The following is a 19105-nucleotide window of genomic DNA, read 5'->3' as shown; positions in this document are numbered from 1 at the left end:
CTGAGGCACTAGAATCACTTGAACCAAGAAGGTGGAGGTTATAGTGAACTGAGATTGCACCACTGAACTCCAACCTGGGCAATAAAGCAAGACTCCATCTCAATCAATCAATCAATAAAAAGTAGTAGGGGAAAAAAACACTGAGCTGCTTGGTTCCAGAGGCCAGGTGTGAAAGAGGATAAAAATACATACCTCATTCGATTTTTGCGAGGGCTTCGGGAAATTTTGTGTGTAGTATGCCTGGCATACACTAAGTACCCAATAACCGTTATATTTCTTTCCTTCTTCCTTCCCTTGCTTCCCCCAGGGAAGCTGTTTGGGGAACTTGAGCTATTCAGAAGATGGCAACCAAGCCAACTGAGTCCATCACAATCCTCAGCCTTCGGAAGTTGAGCCTGGGGACCGCTGAGCCACAGGTTAAAGGTAAGATTATCATAGAAGTCTCCGGCTCAACCCGCTGCTTCACTTTTCACTACCACTGACCCCCCGTATCAACTTGTTTTTATAATAATGGGTTGGCTTTCTGAAGCTGATAGTCCACACGCATTCCCTTCCCTGCAGAAGCAATTTCTTCTACTTTTTCTTTCGTTGTTAGAGCCAAAGACATTCACCGTGGAAGATGCAGTGGAGACCATTGGCTTCGGGCGTTTCCACATTGCCCTCTGTCTCATCATGGGCAGCACTGGGGTGAGTGCTCCTTGGAGATGTTGACAAAAAGAGTCAAACTCTGCAAAATAGTTGAAGAGATTTATTCTGAGCCAAATATGAGTGACCATGGCCTGTGACACAGCCCTCAGGAGGTCCTGAGAACATGTGCCCAAGGTGGATGGGGCTCAGTTTAGGGAGGCAGGAGACATCAATCAAATACATTTAAGAAATACGTTGGTTTGGTCCAGAAAGGCGGGACAATTCAAATTCAAAACGGGAGTGGTGGGGGAGGGGTGGGCTTCCAGGCTATAGGTAAATTTAAACATTTTCTGGTTGACAATTGGTTGAGTTTGTCTAAAGACCTGGGATCGATAGAAAAGGAGATGTTCAAGTTAAGATAAAAGATTGTAGCCACACGCAGTGGCTTACGCCTGTAATCCCAACACTTTGGGAAGCCGAGGCTGGTGGATCACCTGAGGTCAGGAGTTAGACCAGTCTGGCCAAATGGTGTTGAAACTCCGTTTCTACTAAAAACACAAAAATTAGCTGGGCATGGTGGTGGGTGCCTGTAATCCCAGCTACTCGGGAGGCGCTGACGCAGGAGAATTGCTTGAACCCAGGAGGCAGAGGTTGCAGTGAGCCAAGATTGTACCACTGCACTCCAGCCTGAATGACAGAGTGAGACTGTGTCTCAAAAAATAATAATAATAATAATGTGGAAAAAAAAGATTGCGGATATCAAGGTTCTTTTGAAGTCTTATAGTGGCTGCCCTTAGAGACAACAGATGACAAATGTTTCCTATTCAGACCTTTAAAAGGTGCTAGACTTTTAGTTAATCTCTTCAGGATTGGGAGGGCCTGGAAGAAAAAGATCTAGCTCTGTTAACAGAGATTCTTTACAGATGCAAATTTTCTCCCACAAAGCACAGCTTTGCAAGACTATTTCAAAAATAAGGCAAAGAAATATGTCTTGGGGTAAAATATTTGACTTATTTCTTTTTCACATAATGTTATGCCAGATCGGAAAGTAAGTCACGATATATAGGGTTGATAAAACCCATCTGATGAGAATTTATGGTTTGTAGGGCATGACTCCCCAGACCCCTTAGATAGGAATTTGGGCAAAATAAAAACAATCAGAACTTTAGTCCTCAGAGATTATGAGAGTCTTCAAAGCTAACATCATTGGACACACAGTCTTTTTTCTACTGACCTCCGGCTCTGGGCTCTCCAGTCCAGGGGGTGTAGGGATAAGAAAAACAGCGGGAACTCCATGAGGTGGGTCACCCAAAAATCACTTTCATTCACCTTTGGCAGGTGTTCGGTTATAAGCAGGTGAGCATTTCTGTCTATGTCTTGGGAATTCAATACTCATTTTTAAAAATGATAGAAATTGAGGTATTGGGAAAAAAGGAGAAAACTATGGTTTTATCATACAAAAAATTGAACAACATGGCTCTCAAACATTTTGCGCATAAGAATCACTAGAGACACCTGCCACCTGCTGTAATTACATAGTTTCAGATCCTTTAAGAGGCACTGATGAAGGCTTGTTATTTACTGCTAGGGTTGGAACGTGTCCCTTCCAAAACCCAGGTGATGCCAATGAGCTAGTGTTAAGAGGCGAGGCCTTTAAGAGTTGATTAGGCCGTGAGGACTCCGCCATCGTGAATGGGATTAAGGCCCTTATAAAAGACGCTTCATGCAGCAGGAGTTTCAGCTTTGCCGTTCCGCCCTGTAGTTCCTCTGCTCTTGAGGGACACAAGGGAGTAGGTCCTCTCCAGTTCTCTCCAGGCAACAGAACCTGCTGGCACTTTGATCTTGGGCTTCCCAACCTGCAGAACTGTGAGAAAATAAATTTAGATTTCTTATAAATTGCCCAGTCTTAGGCATTTTGTGATAGCAGCACAAATGGCCTAAGATATACACCCTAGGCTATTTTGAGGAAAGAAGAGTGATGTTTTCACCCAGAGGCTCTCACAACAGTGGTGATGTCTGTGAACCCACACCACTACTCCCGCTTCCTCCTTTAGTAGGTAAGGTATATGTTAAGAACTCCAGGCCAGGCGTGGTGGCTCATGCCTGTCATCCCAGCACATTGGGAGGCCAAAGCCGGCGGATCACCTGAGGTCAGGAGTCTGAGACCAGCCTGGCCAACATGGTGAAACCCTATTTCTACTAAAAATACAAAAATCAGACAGATGTGGTGGTGTATGTCTGTAATCCCAGCTACTTGGGAGGCTGAGGCAGGAGAATTGCTTGAACCTGGGAGGCGGAGGTTGTAGTGAGCTTAGATTGCGTCACTGCACTCCAGCCTGGGCGACAAAGCAAGACTTTGGGGGTGGGGGGCAGGTAACAAAACTTCATACCCAGATGCATAATGACAATCAGACAGAATGGAAAATCAAAGACAAGGGGTCCACCCAACGATGGTGTTGGGCCGGAGGGTAAAAATACACAGGAGGGAGGTAAGTGAGAAAACGCTAGAGGGCTCTGACCCTCCCCACGCAGCTAAAAAGTATAAGAAAGGGTTGTGTGGGCCGGGCGCAGTGGCGCACACCTGTAATCCCAGCAGTTTGGGAGGCCGAGGCGGGTGGATCACCTGAGGTCAGGAGTTTGAGACCAATCTGATCAACATGGTGAACCCTCCTCTACTAAAAATACAAAAAAATTAGCTGGGTATGGTGGCACATGCCTGTAATCCCAGCTACTCAGAAGGCAGAGACAGGAGAATTGCTTGAACCCGGGATATGGAGGTTGCGGTGATGCAAGATCACGCCACTGCACTCCAGCCTGGGCGACACAGCAAGACTCTGTCTCAGGACAAAAAAAAAAAAAGTTGTGTGATCTAGAGGTAGCCATGTGAGTTTGACGCATCTTTCATTCAAAAGTATTGCATTCTCAGGCAACAGTCTATTTCTTTTTCTTTTTCTTTTTTTTTTGACATGGGATCTAGCTATATTGCCCAGGCTGGTCTCAAACTCCTCAACTCAAGCAATCCTCCCACCTCAGCCTTCCAAAGTGCTGGGATTGTAGGCTGAGCCACCAAGCCCGGCCTCAGGCAACAGTCTAGTACAAAAAAGAGAAAGGCAAGATGTGTCCTACTCCTACTTTGATGATAACCAATGGTACAATTTAGAAGACTTCCTTACCTGTACAGTGAGGTCTCATAGGCCCCGAATTTTAAAAATTCCACATTTCAAGGGACAAGTAGGTGTGACGAGGCGGAGTTTTCCTATCAACTCTTCTCTACCTTCGCCCAGAACATCCCGAGGAAGTGAAATGGTCTCTGCTCTTCAAGTGCCTTCTAGTCGTGGGAATTCTCCCAGCTCACCAGCTAGGAGGGGCTCTCTGCCAGGCCACCCTCTCCTGTCTCACAAAGGAAGACAGAACTGCTTATGTGGGTGCAGGAACCAGATCTTTTGCCTGGTCTTACGATGGGGTGTTTTGTGAGCAAGATCCTTCCATCAGCGTTGACATGTTGACAGTGAGGGGCCCCAGCTCCTCCTGGCCGTGGCCCCTCCACCTGTTCAGGCTTTCATTCAGAGGCCTGAACAGGTAGAAGCAGCAGTTGGGTTTCGGGGCCTCATGTGACTGTGTATATAACTGCATCCACAGCAGCTGAGCAGCCTCAGCCTGTGACCAGGACTCCTAAGTCCTGGTTGTCTTTGTGTGTGTGTGTGTTTTGTTGTTGTTGTTTTTTTTTTTTTTGGAGATGGAGTCTTGTTCTGTTGCCCAGGCTGGAGTGCGGAGACACAATCTTGGCTCACTGCAACCTCTGCCTCCCAGGTTCAAGCGATTCTCCTGCCTTAGTCTCCTGAGTAGCTGGGATTACAGGCATGTGCCACCATGCCCAACTAATTTATTTTGTATTTTTAGTAGAGACAGGGTTTTGCCATGTTGGCCGAGCTGGTCTTGAACTCCTGACCTCAAGTGATCTGCCCACCTTGGCCTCCCAAAGTGCTGGGATTACAGGCAAGAGCCACCTTGCCCGGCCAGTCCTGGTCGTCTTAAAGATGTTCCCTGAGGTCTAGAGTGAAACTCCTCTGTGTACTCCACTCTGGCTCCCTGCCTGGTCCTTCTCCCCTCAGAGAAGTTCAGTTAGCCAGCTGGCAAGTTTAAGTTCAAAAAGTTTCAGAAGACAGCATCACTGACAGGGACAAGGTTATCAGGAGGAAAAAAAGGGAATTAAAGGAGAAAATGAATTTGGCACATGTTCTGTTGATAACATTGATAGAATATCTGTATGGATTATTATAATGTTTACATTTGTATAACTTGGGAGTCTGGGATGAAATAGGTGGAATGATGTCAGCTAGTGTGTGGGACTTTGAAGTACACATATTATAGTGACTTGTCTCGCCACAAGAGAGCATTATAGTGGTGTTGAGAGTTCAGTTGGCCAGCTGGCAAGTTTAAGTTCAAAAAGTTTCAGAAGTAAGACAGCATAATTATCTCAGAAGAGCTGACCCGGTGGCTCATGTCTGTAATCTGAACACTCTGGAAGGCTGAGGTGGGTGGATCACTTGAGTCCAGGGTTCGAGACCAACCTGGCCAACATGGCAAAACCCCATCGCTACTAAAAATACAAAAATTAGCAGAGCGTGGTACTGCACGCCTACTCGGGAGGGTGAGGCACAAGAATCACTTGCACCCAGAAGGCAGAAGTTGCAGTGAGCTGAGATCTCACCATTGCACTCTAGCCTGGGTGACAGAGCAAGACCCTGTCTACAAATAATAATAATAATCTAAGAAAGTTTGATTTAGTAAACTCATCTTCCTTCAGTAATACAGAACAGCTGGATCCATATTAACCAAATGCCACTCCTCTAAAGGGTTCCAGAAGGAAATAAACCAGTAAGGAATAAAACTCCACCCATTCTGAACTCTCAACACCAAACAAATTCATTTTCTCCTTTAATTCTCTTTTTTTCCTCCTGATAACCTTGTCCCTGTCAGTGATGTCAGTGTTCTTCCCTTCCACCAAACACAAAATCTCAGTCATCTTTGACTCATCCTTCGTGATCCTGTACCTAACTTTCATCATCTATTTCTAATTATTCCTTCAATTCTTTTCTAGCATCTCCTTCTTTTTCTTGAGAGACAAACTTATCCCTATAACGGATTGCAAGATATGGATAGAGGATAATACTCAAACTTTGTATTGAAAGAAATATTTAGTAGCACTAAGTCTGTTAAAGACACATTTTCTTAGGCTGAGCTCAGTGGCTCATGCCTGTAATCTCAGCACTCTGGGAGACCAAAGTGGGAGGTTCACTTGAGCCTAGGAGTTTCCAGCCTGGGCAACATAGTGAGATCCCATTTCTTCTTCTTTTTTTTTTTTTTCAAAAAAAAAACTTTCCTGCTGACGAACTCATATTATTTTGTACTCATTGCTTTATTTTCCAGCTTTCATGAAACTTACTATCCCAGTGTGAGATCAGAGACTGTCTCAAAAATCCATTTGTAAGGCTTGTGCCCTGCAACCTTCACAATCATGAGTACAAAACAACAAAGCTCATTGATGTGGATGCTGCTGGTTAGCTAGTTTCACCCCTTAGCTATGGGAGTGGCCTTCACACAGCTCCCCCATAGTGCTACCATGCAACTGCATTGGTCAACAAAATCATAAGTGAATACGTTTCACAAATTTTCGGGAACTCAAGTTTTTCAAACCATGAAGGTCATATCCATGAAAGCTGAAGTTCTATAGTTCCTTATCCAACTAGCAGTGCTATGTGGGTATACAATAGATGCTCCCTAAATGGGGAAGAAAGACGAAGGGGACAGGACTAGGTAGGATGATGGGTAGGCAGACCTGGGAAGAAGTGATGACAAGCTGGCACTTAGACATGGCATTGTGTCCCTCTTCTTTAAGGTTGTTGAGGCCATGGAGATCATGTTGATAGCTGTTGTGTCTCCTGTCATCTGCTGTGAATGGCAACTGGAGAATTGGCAGGTGGCATTAGTAACCACAGTAAGTACCTGCTTCCTGTGCTGTGAACAAGCTAACTGAGGGCCTGGGCTCCCTTTCCTCCATCCTGCAGGGCTGAGAGCCAAAGGGTGTCTCACCACTTGGTATGTTGGCTTCCAAAACTCAAGGGTTTGCAGGCTGAAACCAGCGTTTGATGTCTTCCTCATCTTTTTCTTTTCCTAGTATGCATAATCCTAAACTGCTTACTATCCACATGAGACATGCAATTCAGAAAGTGATCCCAAAGTCATGGGTTAGTCATAGGTTAAATCAAGTCACTAGAGAAGCTATTTACATGGACCATAGTGACTTTACCAATCACCCTCACTGAATTGTACTGTTACTCCTTCAACTTTTCTCAAAGACCATTAAGAATAGCCTTATGGGCCTGGTGTAGTGGCTCATGCATGCAATCCCAGCATTTGGGAGGCTGAGGCAGGCAGATCACCTGAGGTCAGGAGGTTGAGACCAGCCTGACCAACATGGTGAAACCCTGTCTCTACTAAAAATACAAAAATTAGCAAGATGTGGTGGTGGGTGTCTATAATCCCAGCTACTTGGGAGGCTGAGGCAGTAGAATTGCTTGCATCTGGGAGGAGGGAGGAGGAGGTTAGAGTGAGCTGAGATCACACCATTGTGCTCCAGCCTGGGTGACAAGAGTGAAAATCCATCTCAAAAAAGAAAAAACAGCCTTATGAGTTGCACATCAAGTTTTGCTACAAAATGGAATTGATGATATCCATCATTCGTTCAAAAAGCATGTGTGTATGCATGTGTGCTGAGAAGACTACAAGGAGTATCACATTTAAATAGTGAGAAAGATGTAGTGATGGGAGGTGAAGTTGCAGAGGTGGGCAGGGCCAGAAGCACCCCACCTGCTAAGCATAAATTCCATTCTATAGCCACTGCTTCCCAACATTGGGCCAAACACATATAAACCCTCCATGCAAAACATATGTGACAAATATACATATTACAGTTTTTCAGATTGCCATTTTGTATAACAAAAATCAACATAATAGCATTATTGACTTCGTAGTCATTATACATTTCTGATTAAATGGGTATGAAAGTACACCTTCTATCATAGAGCTTTGCAAAATATTTATGTTTAATCTTAAAAGAGGCTCCTGATGTATAAGAATGTTGGAAGCCACACTGTGGAGGGTGGAGAGCCATTGGAAGGCTTCAGGGAAGGATGTGTTCAGTTTTCTAAGAACTCCAAGGAGAGAAGGCTGCAGGGTAGAAGGGCAGTGAGGGTGTAACTGCCCTAGGGTTCATCTTACCTAGTGCCCCAATACAGCCAACTTATCAGGCAGGGGAATTGCAATAGAGAAAGTGTTTAATAGACATAGAGCTGGCTAAACCAGAGGCCAGAATTTTATTACTTATATCAGCCTCCCTGAAAATTTGGAGGCAAGGGTTTTTTAAAGATAGTTTGGTTGGCAGGGGGCTAGGGAATGGGTGTTGCTGATTGGTTGGGGATACAATCATAGTGGTGTAGAAAATGGACCTTGTGCGCAGAGTCTGCTTATGGGTTGGGGGGGCCACGAGACCAGTTGAGTCACGGGTCATGGGTTTGGGTGGAGTTATCCTTTTGTCAAAAATGCAAAAGTCTGAAAAGACTTCTCAAAAGGCTAATCTTAGGTTCTACAGTAGTGATGTCATTTCCAGGAGTAATTGGGGAAGTTGCAGATCTTGTGACCTCCAGAACAAAGGCTGGAAAGTGGCTGGTAATCCTTTAAGCCTACATCTTAACAGAATTCAGGGCCCTCATAATCCCAACCTGGTGGCCTTTACTTACTTTTATAAAGCTGGTTTAGTTTTGGGGAGAGCTATTATCTAAGCTGTAAACTAAATTTCTTCAAAAGTTAGCTTGACCCATGCCCAGGAATGGCCAAGGGCAGTTTGGAAGTTAAAGCCAAAATGGATTTTGTTAGGTCAGATCTCTTTCACTGTCATAATTTTTTCTCATTATTATAATTTTTGCAAAGATGGTTTCAAATGGGCTGTGGTATAAGTGGTAGAGTGAAGTTCTGTGTTCTGGGATGTAATTAGGAAGTAACATCAGCCAAGGAGGTCAAAGAACCATCAGATGAGGAGAGAAAGTTTGATTACTTGGGTATTGAAGTTGGTTTTAATGAAGACAGGACTTTGTAGGGGCCAAGGGAAAACTTCCCTTCGCTTTCCAAAGGTTTACTAAAAAATCAACTGACAGAAGGTAGATTCATGGGAGAAAAGGCATCCAAAATTTTATTTTGATGGGCATAGCAGGAAGGAATCACCAGAGTGATTACCGATAACCCAGTGTGGGACAGAAACATATAGCCTTTTTCATAGGGGAGGACAACAGTGAGCAAAGATTCTTTAGAGAGGCAATAAGTCATTAGTGAGAATGAATGGACCAGGGAGGTGTGAGGCAGGCATTACAGGAAGGTGAGGGGTGGAACAAAGGTTCTTTTGTTATCCAGGTGATCTCTGGGAGCTGCCCCCAGAGGACTAGGTGAAAAGTCTGGGTCAATGTGATATCCCCAGCCCCTTCTCTTTTCTGGTGGCTGATCTTGATAATTTGACATGATCCACAGGGAGTGGGTTTAGGATAATTGCGTTCCTTTTTTGTTGTTGTTGTGTTGTTGTTGTTGAAGCAGAGTCTCCCTCTGTTGCCTGGGCTGGAGTGCAGTGGTATGATCATAGCTCACCGCAGCTTTGAACTCCTGGGCTCAAATAACCCTCTTGTCTTAGCTTCCTGAGTAGCTGGGAGGTGGGTCACCACACCTGGCTAATTTGAAGAGGTTGGGTTTTAACTCCTGGCCTCAGGCAATCCTCCTGCCTAGGCCTCTCGAAGTGTTGGGATTACAAACTGAGTTACTGCACCTGGCCCAGTTGCATTCCTTTTGGAACAAAGCTTTCTTGTCAGATAAGGAAACTTCAGAGAGCCCTTCCCTGTGCTTGAGGGCGAAGGAGCAAGACAAGGTTAGAGGGACCTTGATTCTGATGCAGCTGCCTCTATCCTCTCCACATGTCAAAGTGCCAGTCTTTGTTGTATCACTTTCTGGGTCCCAACGACTTAATAGAAAGAACTATGAGCCCAGGTGCTCAAATCCTCACTAAAGGGAGTGTCTGGGAGGTAGGTAGACCATGATGGGTGGAGGAGGACAGTCAGGTGGCAGAGGCCTTGAGGGCAAATTCTGTAAGACAGTGAGAGCTAGTCTGAAACTGGTGGTGAATTCCAGAAGAATTCCTCCTGCCCCCCAAACTTACAAGGCTGTGCTCAAAGGAGTAACCCCAGAAAGTGACAGAGGAAGGGGGTATCCCTGTCACTCACTGCCTTAACCAAATCTTACCTGTGAATTTTAATCTTTGGGGGTGGCACCAGGGAAAAGTCCCTCCCTTGAGGAACTGGTTGGAGTTCTCGTCTCAGATAATCCATGGCATTGCCCAGTTGTGTTTCTTTCTGTGTCTTGGAGGCTGGAAAGTTTGGATTCCAGTTGTATGCCCAATCACAGCAGCACATCTAAAAATCTGCCCTTATTTTTGCTAACCCAAATGAGATACTGTGGCAAAAATCTCAGTCATCTGAGGTTTATTGAGCCAGAGCTTGAGGGTGTGACTGAGAAGAATGCAACAGCCCAGCGGGTTCACTTTGTCGGCTGCCTAGACAGAGCTGATTTCTCAAGACAGGGGAATTGCAATAGAGAAGGAGTAATTCACACAGAGCCGCTCTGTGGGTGACCGGAGTTGTTTTATTGTTATTCAAATCAGTCTCCCGGAGCATTTGGGGAGCAGAGTTTTTAAGGACAACTTGGTGGATGGGGGAAGGCCAGTGAGTCGAGAGTGCTGTTTAGGTGGGTCAGAGATTAAATCATAGGGAATTGACGTCCTCTTGTGCTGATTGAGTTCCTGAGTGGGTGCCATAAGATCAGAGGACCAGTTTATCAGTCCGGGTGGTACCAGCTGATCCGTCAAGTGTACCATCTGCAAAATATCTCAAGCACTCATCTCAGGAACAGTTTAGGGAGGGTCAGAATCTTGTAGCCTCCAGCTGTCTGACTCCTAAACCATGATTTCTAGTCTTGTGGCTAATTTGTTAGTCCTACAAAGGCAGTCTAGTCCCCAGCCAAGAAGGAGGTTGGTTTTGGGAAAGAGCAGTTATCTTTGTTTTAAACTATAAAGTAAGTTTCTCCCAAAGCTAGTTCAGCCTACACCTAGGAATGACCAAGGATAGTTTGGAGGTTAGAAGCAAGATATGGAGTTGGTTAGGTCAGATCTCTTTCACTGACTCAGTTACAATTTTGCAGTGTCGGTTTCAAGAACATCAGTTACGGAAACATCTGTGGCTTGAAGCAGAGGTTTCTGGGCGACTCAGGATTTATATTCTCTTTTAAAGGAAAGAAAGCATGTAGGAAGAGGTGGGTAGCCAGCCAGTGAGGCAAATGGTTACATTTTTGTGAGATTTTAATTAGTGCCCAGTCAATCTACATTTTATATAAAATGAGGTGAACATTGGAAGAAAAAAGGGAGAGTAAAGGAAGCATCAGTTATGCAGATGTCTCAGGTAGGTGGAAGAATGGTCTCATCTTCTGGGAAGAATGATTCTCATCACTTGGGATGATGAGCTTGCAATCAACATTATCAGTGTGAAATCTAACAGACAGATGTTAGTTGTAGAAGCTAGACTTAGATTGAAAACCTAAGTTACAATGGACATGTCCTTGCTTTACAGGAGGATATGCATCTTGAAGGGTTTCAAGACCAGCAAAGAATTTTCCATGGGGGGTCTGGCTGATGGATAATACTTTGACATAAGGTTGTAAAGCAACAGCTATTCATTTGGGAAAAGGATGGCCAGTGTTGCATGACTGTCTTCAGGCTTAACCTCCTCATTGGTGTGATGAGTTTGGGGGTCCCGAGATGTTTTATTTTTCCGTTATATTATCTTAGTTCCATTTCCCTCATTAAAACTCCTGTTATTAACTTTGGTGCCCTGGTTCCTTTTTGTGCTTTTAAAGTTCTCTAATACTTGTTGTCCCAAAGACCACCAGGATGGCTAAATAATAGAAAGGACAGCTTTATTGGCAATAGTGATTTGCAAGCCTGAAAGAGACAGTCTCCAGTGTGCACTGAAGGTGCTTTCTCTTGGAAGAGGAGAAGGACAGGTTGGGTTTTATGTTTCACAAGGCTGGCATCATACATATTTGGCAGGTTTGGGGGCAAAGCTATACATCTTTGTGAGGGGAGCCTACATGCAGACTAGGTAAGCATATATGTAACATACATCACATGTTCACTTTGGGGAGAGTTCTAGCATTAAAATGAGGTGGAATTCGGCTGTTTATGTCAAAAGGTCAACTATAGAACACAAAAACAGTTTGTGCACTGTCTGTATAAGCTGCTGAAACTGGCCTGAGGTCTGCAGTAGCTTATCCAAAAAGAACGTCTGTAAGGCTGGTCCGGTCCTCTGTCCAGTCAGGACCATAGTGGTCTGGGTTGTAAATCAGCTTAATATCTCAGAAAGGAATTCAGAAATCTGCCATGTCCGCCAGGCTCTGAACCCTTGACCTATAGATAACTTTTGTTTCCTTAACCTTGGGGCCCATCTCGGTTGCTAAAGGGGTGTCTTGGTGTCTCAGATCATATGCTTTTAGAAAAATTTTTAGAAATCAAGGTTTTTACTTAGACTTGTAATAAAGTGACTCGATTGCTTTCCATTTTCTTCTATTTATAAAATACTTTAGAAAGTGTCAACCTAAAATAACAGAGAAGCTCTCCAGCAAAATGAGTTTATTTGGAAAGGAATGACAGGGGATTGCAATCTGGGAATTCCTGTGCTATGGAGAACCATGGCTGGGCCATAGATGTATTTAGGAAGGCAAGGAAAGTCGAGAGTTTCTTTTTTTTTTTTTTTTTTTTTTTTTTTTTTTGAGACGGAGTCTCACGCTGTTGCCCAGGCTGGAGTGCAGTGGCGCGATCTCGGCTCACTGCAAGCTCCGCCTCCCGGGTTCCCACCATTCTCCTGCCTCAGCCTCCTGAGTAGCTGGGACTACAGGCGCCCGCCACCGCGCCCGGCTAATTTTTTGTATTTTTAGTAGAGACGGGGTTTCACTGTGGTCTCGATCTCCTGACCTTGTGTTCCGCCCGCCTCGGCCTCCCAAAGTGCTGGGATTACAGGCTTGAGCCACCGCGCCCGGCTGAGAGTTTCTTAAAGGCAAAATGAGGAAGGCTATATAAGTTATTTTGAAATACTTTTCCCTGGCTACAAGGATCGGTAACAACAGTGGCATCAGTCTGAAGTTGAACAGGCTGGGTATTGTTCTTGCAGAAGCAGTTTGTTTTTGTTCTTGAGATGGGGATGCCACTCTGTTGCTCAGACTGGCCTTGAGCTCCGGGGCTCAAGCGATTAGTGGTCTTTTTGCAACGCTGTGGTTTTCAGAGTCCTTATTACAGTTTCTGTGCTAGGCACGCGTGCCTGAGAGCCCCTCCTCTGTTGCCTACGATCCCATTTTGGTAGGATGTGGCCTAAGTGACTCCATTTTGGTTCTCATGGCTTTCACAAAAGCATTACTTGCCAATCCTTGTATCTTTAGGGTGACCCTATAACTTTATGTTTAATTCTAACTGATCTGTACCCCAGTTGGTTTGTATATATGCACATCTTAGTTCCTTGAGAATGCTGGAGAGCCAGGTGTGGCATTTGCACCTGCACTACAAAATTATATTACATGATACCATTTTTTATAGTACATGATACACATGTAAATATGATATTTACAGCTCACATTTCATTGGTTGCATTTGTGCTGTTTCCTAACGGTGCCTACAGAGGCGCCTTCCAGCAGGTACACAATCTCCCTCATTAGGCCATCACAGCTCAAAGACTTCTCTCTAAGCAACTGAACTCTCCCAAGGCCAGACTGTTTCCTGCTCTGGGCTCCTCCCATCCTCCTGTCTTGGCTTAGCCTGTCTGACTCTGACTCTGTTCCTGAGCTTACTGGGAACAATTGTGCTAAACGGAAGGGCCAGGCTGATGAACAACATTGTCACTGTCTCCCAGGCCCCCCAACCCCATTTTCTAAGCAGTTGTTAATTGAGAAAACTAAAGAATTATGGGGCTATGATGGCCCTTGTGTTTTGTAAGAGTCATGCTGAAGAAACACCTTATGTGCTGCTTAAATCAAACAGTGGAGTCATGTTTTGTATTAAAGACAAGCACCTGCAGAAAAGAGCTCACCCTAGGGAGGCGGGGTGGGGGTGGGGAAGGGATAGAGCGTGGGGGTGGGGAAGGGATAGAGCGTGGGGGTGGGGAAGGGATAGAGCGTGGGAGTGGGGGTGGGGAAGGGATAGAGTGTTGGGGGGAAGGGTCGAGGGTGGGGGTGGTTGGGGGAAGGGTCGGGGGTGGTTTGGGGAAGGGTCGGGGGAGGGGGTCGGGGAGAAGTGTCAGGGGTCCCGGGAAAGGGCGGGGATGGGGGGAAGTGTCGGGGGAAGGGTCGAGGGTGGGCGTGGGAGTGAAGGGTTGAACGGCAGGGGTGGGGGTAAGGAAGGGTCGAGCGCAGGGCTGTTGGGGGAAGGGTGAGGGTTGTAGGGGAAGGGTAGAGGGCGGGGGTAGGGGGGAGGGGGGAAGGGTCGAGTGCCGGGGTGGCAGAGGAGGAAAAGCTGGGGGTGAGCAGGAGGACGTGCGGGGGAGGGGGAAAGCGCGCGCGAGAGGATCAGGCGCGCGTGGCACACCCCTGGAGGATCAGGGGCGCGTGGCACACCCCTGGAGGATCAGGGGCGCTGGAGGGTTAGAGCACGCTTGATGGAAGATCAGGGGCGCTGGAGGGTCAGGGGCGCGCTCGACGGAGGGTCAGGGACGCTGGAGAGTTAGGCGCGCCCGATGGAGGATCAGGGGTGCTGGAGGATTAGGTGCGCGTCTGGTGGAGGGTCAGGGGCGTGCCTGATGGAGGATTAAAGGCGCTGGAGCGTTAGGCGCGCGCCTAATGGAAGATTATGAGAGCTCGAGGGTTAGGCGCGAGCCCGATAAAGAGTCAGGGGCGTGCCCGATGGAGGATTAGGGGCACTGGAGGGTTAGGCGCCCGCCTGCTGGAGGATACGGGGTGCCAGAGGGTTAGGCGCGAGCCCGATGGGTCACAGGCGTGCCCAATGGAGGATTACGGGCGTTGGAGGGTTAGGCGCGCGCCCGATGAAGGGTCAGGGGCATGCCCGATGGAGGATTAGGGGTGCTGGAAGGTTAGGCACGCGCCCGATGGGGGCTCAAGGGCGTTGGAGGGATAGGCGCGCCCCCGATGGGGGCTCACGGGCGCTGGAGGGATAGGCGCGCGCCCGACGGGGGCTCAGGCGCGCTAGGTGGGGCGCGTGAGGGAGGGAGGACGTCTTCCGGGTAGAGGGTCGGGGAGGGAAGAGGTAGGGGAGGGTGCACAAGAAAGGGGCGCCTCTGAGGATCCGGGCGAGGGAGGGAGGGAGAGGGTGAGCCGGAGCCCCAGTGAGCAGACAGGTTTCTGTCTCTGCAGTCTAACAGGGTTACGGAACATTTCTGTCCTAGAAAGTGTAGCGCGCAGGGCCCAGTCGTGGCTTTTGTCGTGAAAGAATATATATGATGAACACATGGTTCCGTGTGGGAGAACTGCATTTCAGTCTTTCCTCCAAAGAGTGAGGGGAAGGAGAAAAGAAGCAGAACAGCGACAGCGAAAGGGAAACAGGGCTGTTTCTGGTTTGTTTTGTTTTCCCCTAGAAATGCGAGCTAACAGCATTCCTTTGCTTGCCCTGGAGGCCGTCAGTCAGGGCTGCAGTGAAGCCTGAACTTCTTGAAGGCAGGAAAATAAGGAGCCCAGAGGCGCAGACAGCAGTTGACGACTCAGGCCAAGTTATAATAAATAAAACCCTAGTGTCAAATCCCAGGTCCTTGAATTTTATCAGGGGAGGACAGGCCATTGTGAGAACAAGTAAGGAAAAGAAGTAGGTTTATCTTAGGACTTATATATGTTCTGAAGAGTTTTTTAAATGAACGATTGGACGTGGCGGTTAAAGTTATGTTTATCTGTAATAACATAAAGGGAGACTGCTTCTAGTGGCCCCAATTTTTGTATTGAATAAGGCAGCGCATGAACGGACAGTTTCAAAAATTGTAGTGGAAATTCACAAGTACACGTCTGAACAGAGTGGAGCCGAAGCCGCCCTCTAGCAACAGGTGGGCGGCAGCTCAGAGGACCCCGTTTCCACCTGAGGCAATGTCTCCCTTGTTAGGCTCCCGCCAACAGGGATCATAAAAGCCTGCCTCCGAAATTCTGAACGTGAAGGGCCTCAGGGGCAAGCAAGTGCTTGGTGAAACCCTGTTCTTCAAATTAACTTCCATCCCTCACATATTTCCAGCCTACATCTAGTGAAAATGGCTAATGGGGTAAAGTAACATCTAAAACCTGTTTAGAGAACCGTTTTGTCTCGCTCCCACTTGCAGATGGTGTTTTTTGGCTACATGGTTTTCAGTATCCTCTTTGGCCTCCTGGCTGACAGATATGGCCGCTGGAAGGTAGGTGAGCCCTCACAGTAGCATTTGGAGTAGTCTTTCATGTATTCTTTTGGGGCAACCTTATCGCTGTTTCTCTTTAGTAGGCATCTCCCTCCTAATACCCAAGATAGAAAATGCAGATATTCCCTCCCTAATGGAACATTCCAGGCTTATCTTCTGGACATTTTTCTCAGGGTACCTGTGCCTGCGGCTGTTCCTCTGCAGTCCAGGTGTGGAGTAAAAGGAGATGCAGGTATTATAGAGTTCTAAGAAATCTCTACCAAGAAGGACTAAAGGAATGAAGGCCGCTAAGTGGCTCTATTTGAACTTTTAAAGGTTGGGACTTAGAAGCAGTCATGGCTTGGTTAGATGCCTCCACCATGTCCAGTTTACTGTGGTGGGTTGAGAACAGATAGTGGCTCTGATATCTGATATCAGTGGGGGCACACATCTGTTCTCCATTTATCCGTAAGTTCACTTCTAATGAGTTAAGGGGAATGGAAGAGGCCCCTTTTGCCCTTCAGAGCAGCCCTGTTGGGAGGTTTTTTCCCTCTGGTTTTTGTTTAAGTGACTAGTCCACTGCTGCAGCAGCAAACTCAGAAGAAGCTGTTCTTTCAGGGAGACAACTACGTGCCATGAATGAATGTCCATAAAGTCTCTAGCCCCCCAGAGCACCCAAGTGGGTTCGGAGGGAGCAAGTCTCCCTTAACTTCGGGGCGAGAAAACTCACCCTCAGACACCTATCTGAGACTAGCAGGAATTGGTCACAAATGAGAAGACAAGTCCAAATTACAATCAGTGGGAAACAGGAGCAAGTTTTAAAGCCTGTGATGGAATTTTAGGACAAGAATAAGTCAAACCACTAGTGCTGGATGGCCAAGACCATAAGCCAAACCTGCTCTCATGAGGCAGAGGCTGAGAAAACAGAAGTCCTCTGCGGAGCCATTCGCCTGAATGTCCTGTCCAGGGACAGAAATGGAAGCCCTTGCTCTTAAATGAGAGAGTTTATAAAGAAGCCCCCCAAACTCTGGACCTCAACCTAAAGGAAAGGAGGGCCAGATTCAGAAAGATTCACCCTTTTGCCCCCAGTGAAATCTCTGCAGTTAGGGGAACACAGTGGGTTCGTGCAGCAAGTTCAGGAGGAGACTGTGGGTAATTGGGGGGGTAAAGGGTGGTGTTGCTCTGAACCCTGCCAGCTATGCCAGAAATATTGACCTAAAGGAAGAAACAGAGGCAAAATTAATTTAAGTAGGGAGTTTATTTGGACCAAGATTGAGGATTGCAGCCCAGAAGTCATACAGTCCAGTTGCCCTGAATAGATGCTCCGATTAGCAGCAGTGACAACTGGGTTTTTTAAAGGAGGGGAGAAAAGAATTTGGGGGCACTTCCTAAGTTATTTACTAATAATTTACATTGGTTCATTAAAATGGTAAGCTATCAGCTGATTCTACATCGCTCTTTGTGTCACAAAATCTAAAAACATGGAGATAATGGATGAGCGTCACATTGTGCAACTTGTGGTTAACATTTTAAGTGATTTATCAGCTAGTCTGGAAACTACAGGGAAGGTAAGAAAAACAAAATGCCTTTATACAATTACCCTGGGCATGGGTGCGGGAATGTGACTGGAGTCGCATGCTCCTGTGTCTCTGGACCTGATAAATTCTGCATACCTCACATTCCTCAGACTGCTCTGAGCCGCTTTTCTTTCTCAAGTTGATGGATGTATGGAGTTAAAACATATTAGAATGAGGACATTTGCAGGTATAAACATAAGCAGCTACACATTTAGCTCACGTTGGTATAACTTTGAAACTAGCTACTTGCTCAAAGTCACGTACCTACTAAGATTAAACATCAAGACATAAATTATGTCTTCTGGTTACAAACCCAGGTCTGTCTTTTCTATTTGCTTGATTTCTGGTGAAATCTTCTCTAAGCATAAACACAAATGGAGGAACCTCAAAGGAAAACATTAATAGAATTGGCTGTATGTTTTAAAGTACATGAAATAAATATCATAGATTCTTGTAAATTTGAAAACACAAATATCTCAAAAAGCACAAAAAAGGCATTTTATGAAAGAAATACAAATTGTCAAGAAACCTTGGAAAAAACATTAAAGCACAGGAGTTATCAAAAACAAAATACATAGTAAGATATAATTTTTCCTTATCAAATATGTAAGGAACTTTTTCCTTAAAGAGTCCTGCACCATTGAAATGGACATTTTCATGCCTTGCAAGTATATAGACACCCTTATTATGTACCCTATTGGTGTTATTATATCATTATTATTATATAATATTATTAAACCCTATTGGTATAATTTTTTCTGACCATCAGCTTGGCAGTATGAATCAGGAACCTTGAAAATATTCTGCTAACCTGAACATTTGTCTTCCAGAAATCTAGCTTGCTAAAGATATCAGGGCATAACGACTTATGCAGATATCGTCCCAGCTTATTTTAATAATGAGAAGATCTGAAACAACTTTAACAGTAGAGCAAGGTCTTATGTATTACATTACATGTATGAAAGTACGTCTTTCCACTGCAATATTTACAGCCATTAACACTTTGTTTTCTCTTACAAACAGAGAAGATAAAACAGTGTTAAGAGTATTTTCTCTGGGTTGGACAATGGTGATTTCAATTTTTACGTTTTCTTTTTTCTTCTGGATTGTTTACTATGAACTTATATGATCCTTATAATTAAAGAAAAAGCAAATACCTTAAACGTTCTCCTTGTACTCCTCCCAACATACTGCCTCGTTCTGTCCCCAACAGCCCTGTGAGTAGGAAGGACACGTTTTTGCCTTTTGATGTCCAAGATCAGGGACCTGCCACCCGTGAGGGTGGGCACAGCAGGGTAGTTTTAAAGAACGGTCTGAACTTGGTGGGTCTGGGCTTCCAGACAGTAGAGTGGCATGGATTGTATTGTTGGATGATTGTGAAGACCATTGGGCTGGCTATCGATTAGC

At 45.8% G+C, this 19105-nt stretch overlaps 1 protein-coding gene across 5 annotated transcripts in view; it reads left to right on the top strand.

Moving 5' to 3' along the window:
* Positions 1-306: 306 nt before the first annotated feature.
* SVOPL (SVOP like) overlaps positions 307-19105 on the top strand; it is an 81841-nt gene continuing 63042 nt past the window's right edge. For 3 of the 5 annotated variants that reach the window (XM_065542626.2, XM_074036067.1, XM_015448100.4), the window contains exons 1-2: positions 14239-14278; positions 16071-16142. In XM_065542626.2, the coding sequence (XP_065398698.1) occupies positions 16071-16142 (72 nt within the window). In that variant the 5' untranslated portion in view covers positions 14239-14278. Of the gene's footprint in view, positions 424-595; positions 688-6526; positions 6626-14238; positions 14279-15705; positions 15804-16070; positions 16143-19105 lie in introns of those variants that run through there. The other 2 variants (XM_005550886.5, XM_065542624.2) reach the window with 2 other exon arrangements.

This window comes from Macaca fascicularis, chromosome 3 (assembly GCF_037993035.2).
Source record: "Macaca fascicularis isolate 582-1 chromosome 3, T2T-MFA8v1.1".
NCBI lineage: Eukaryota > Metazoa > Chordata > Mammalia > Primates > Cercopithecidae > Macaca > Macaca fascicularis.
Note: the sequence above shows the minus strand (reverse complement) of the source record. Positions and strands in the feature narration are given on the sequence as shown.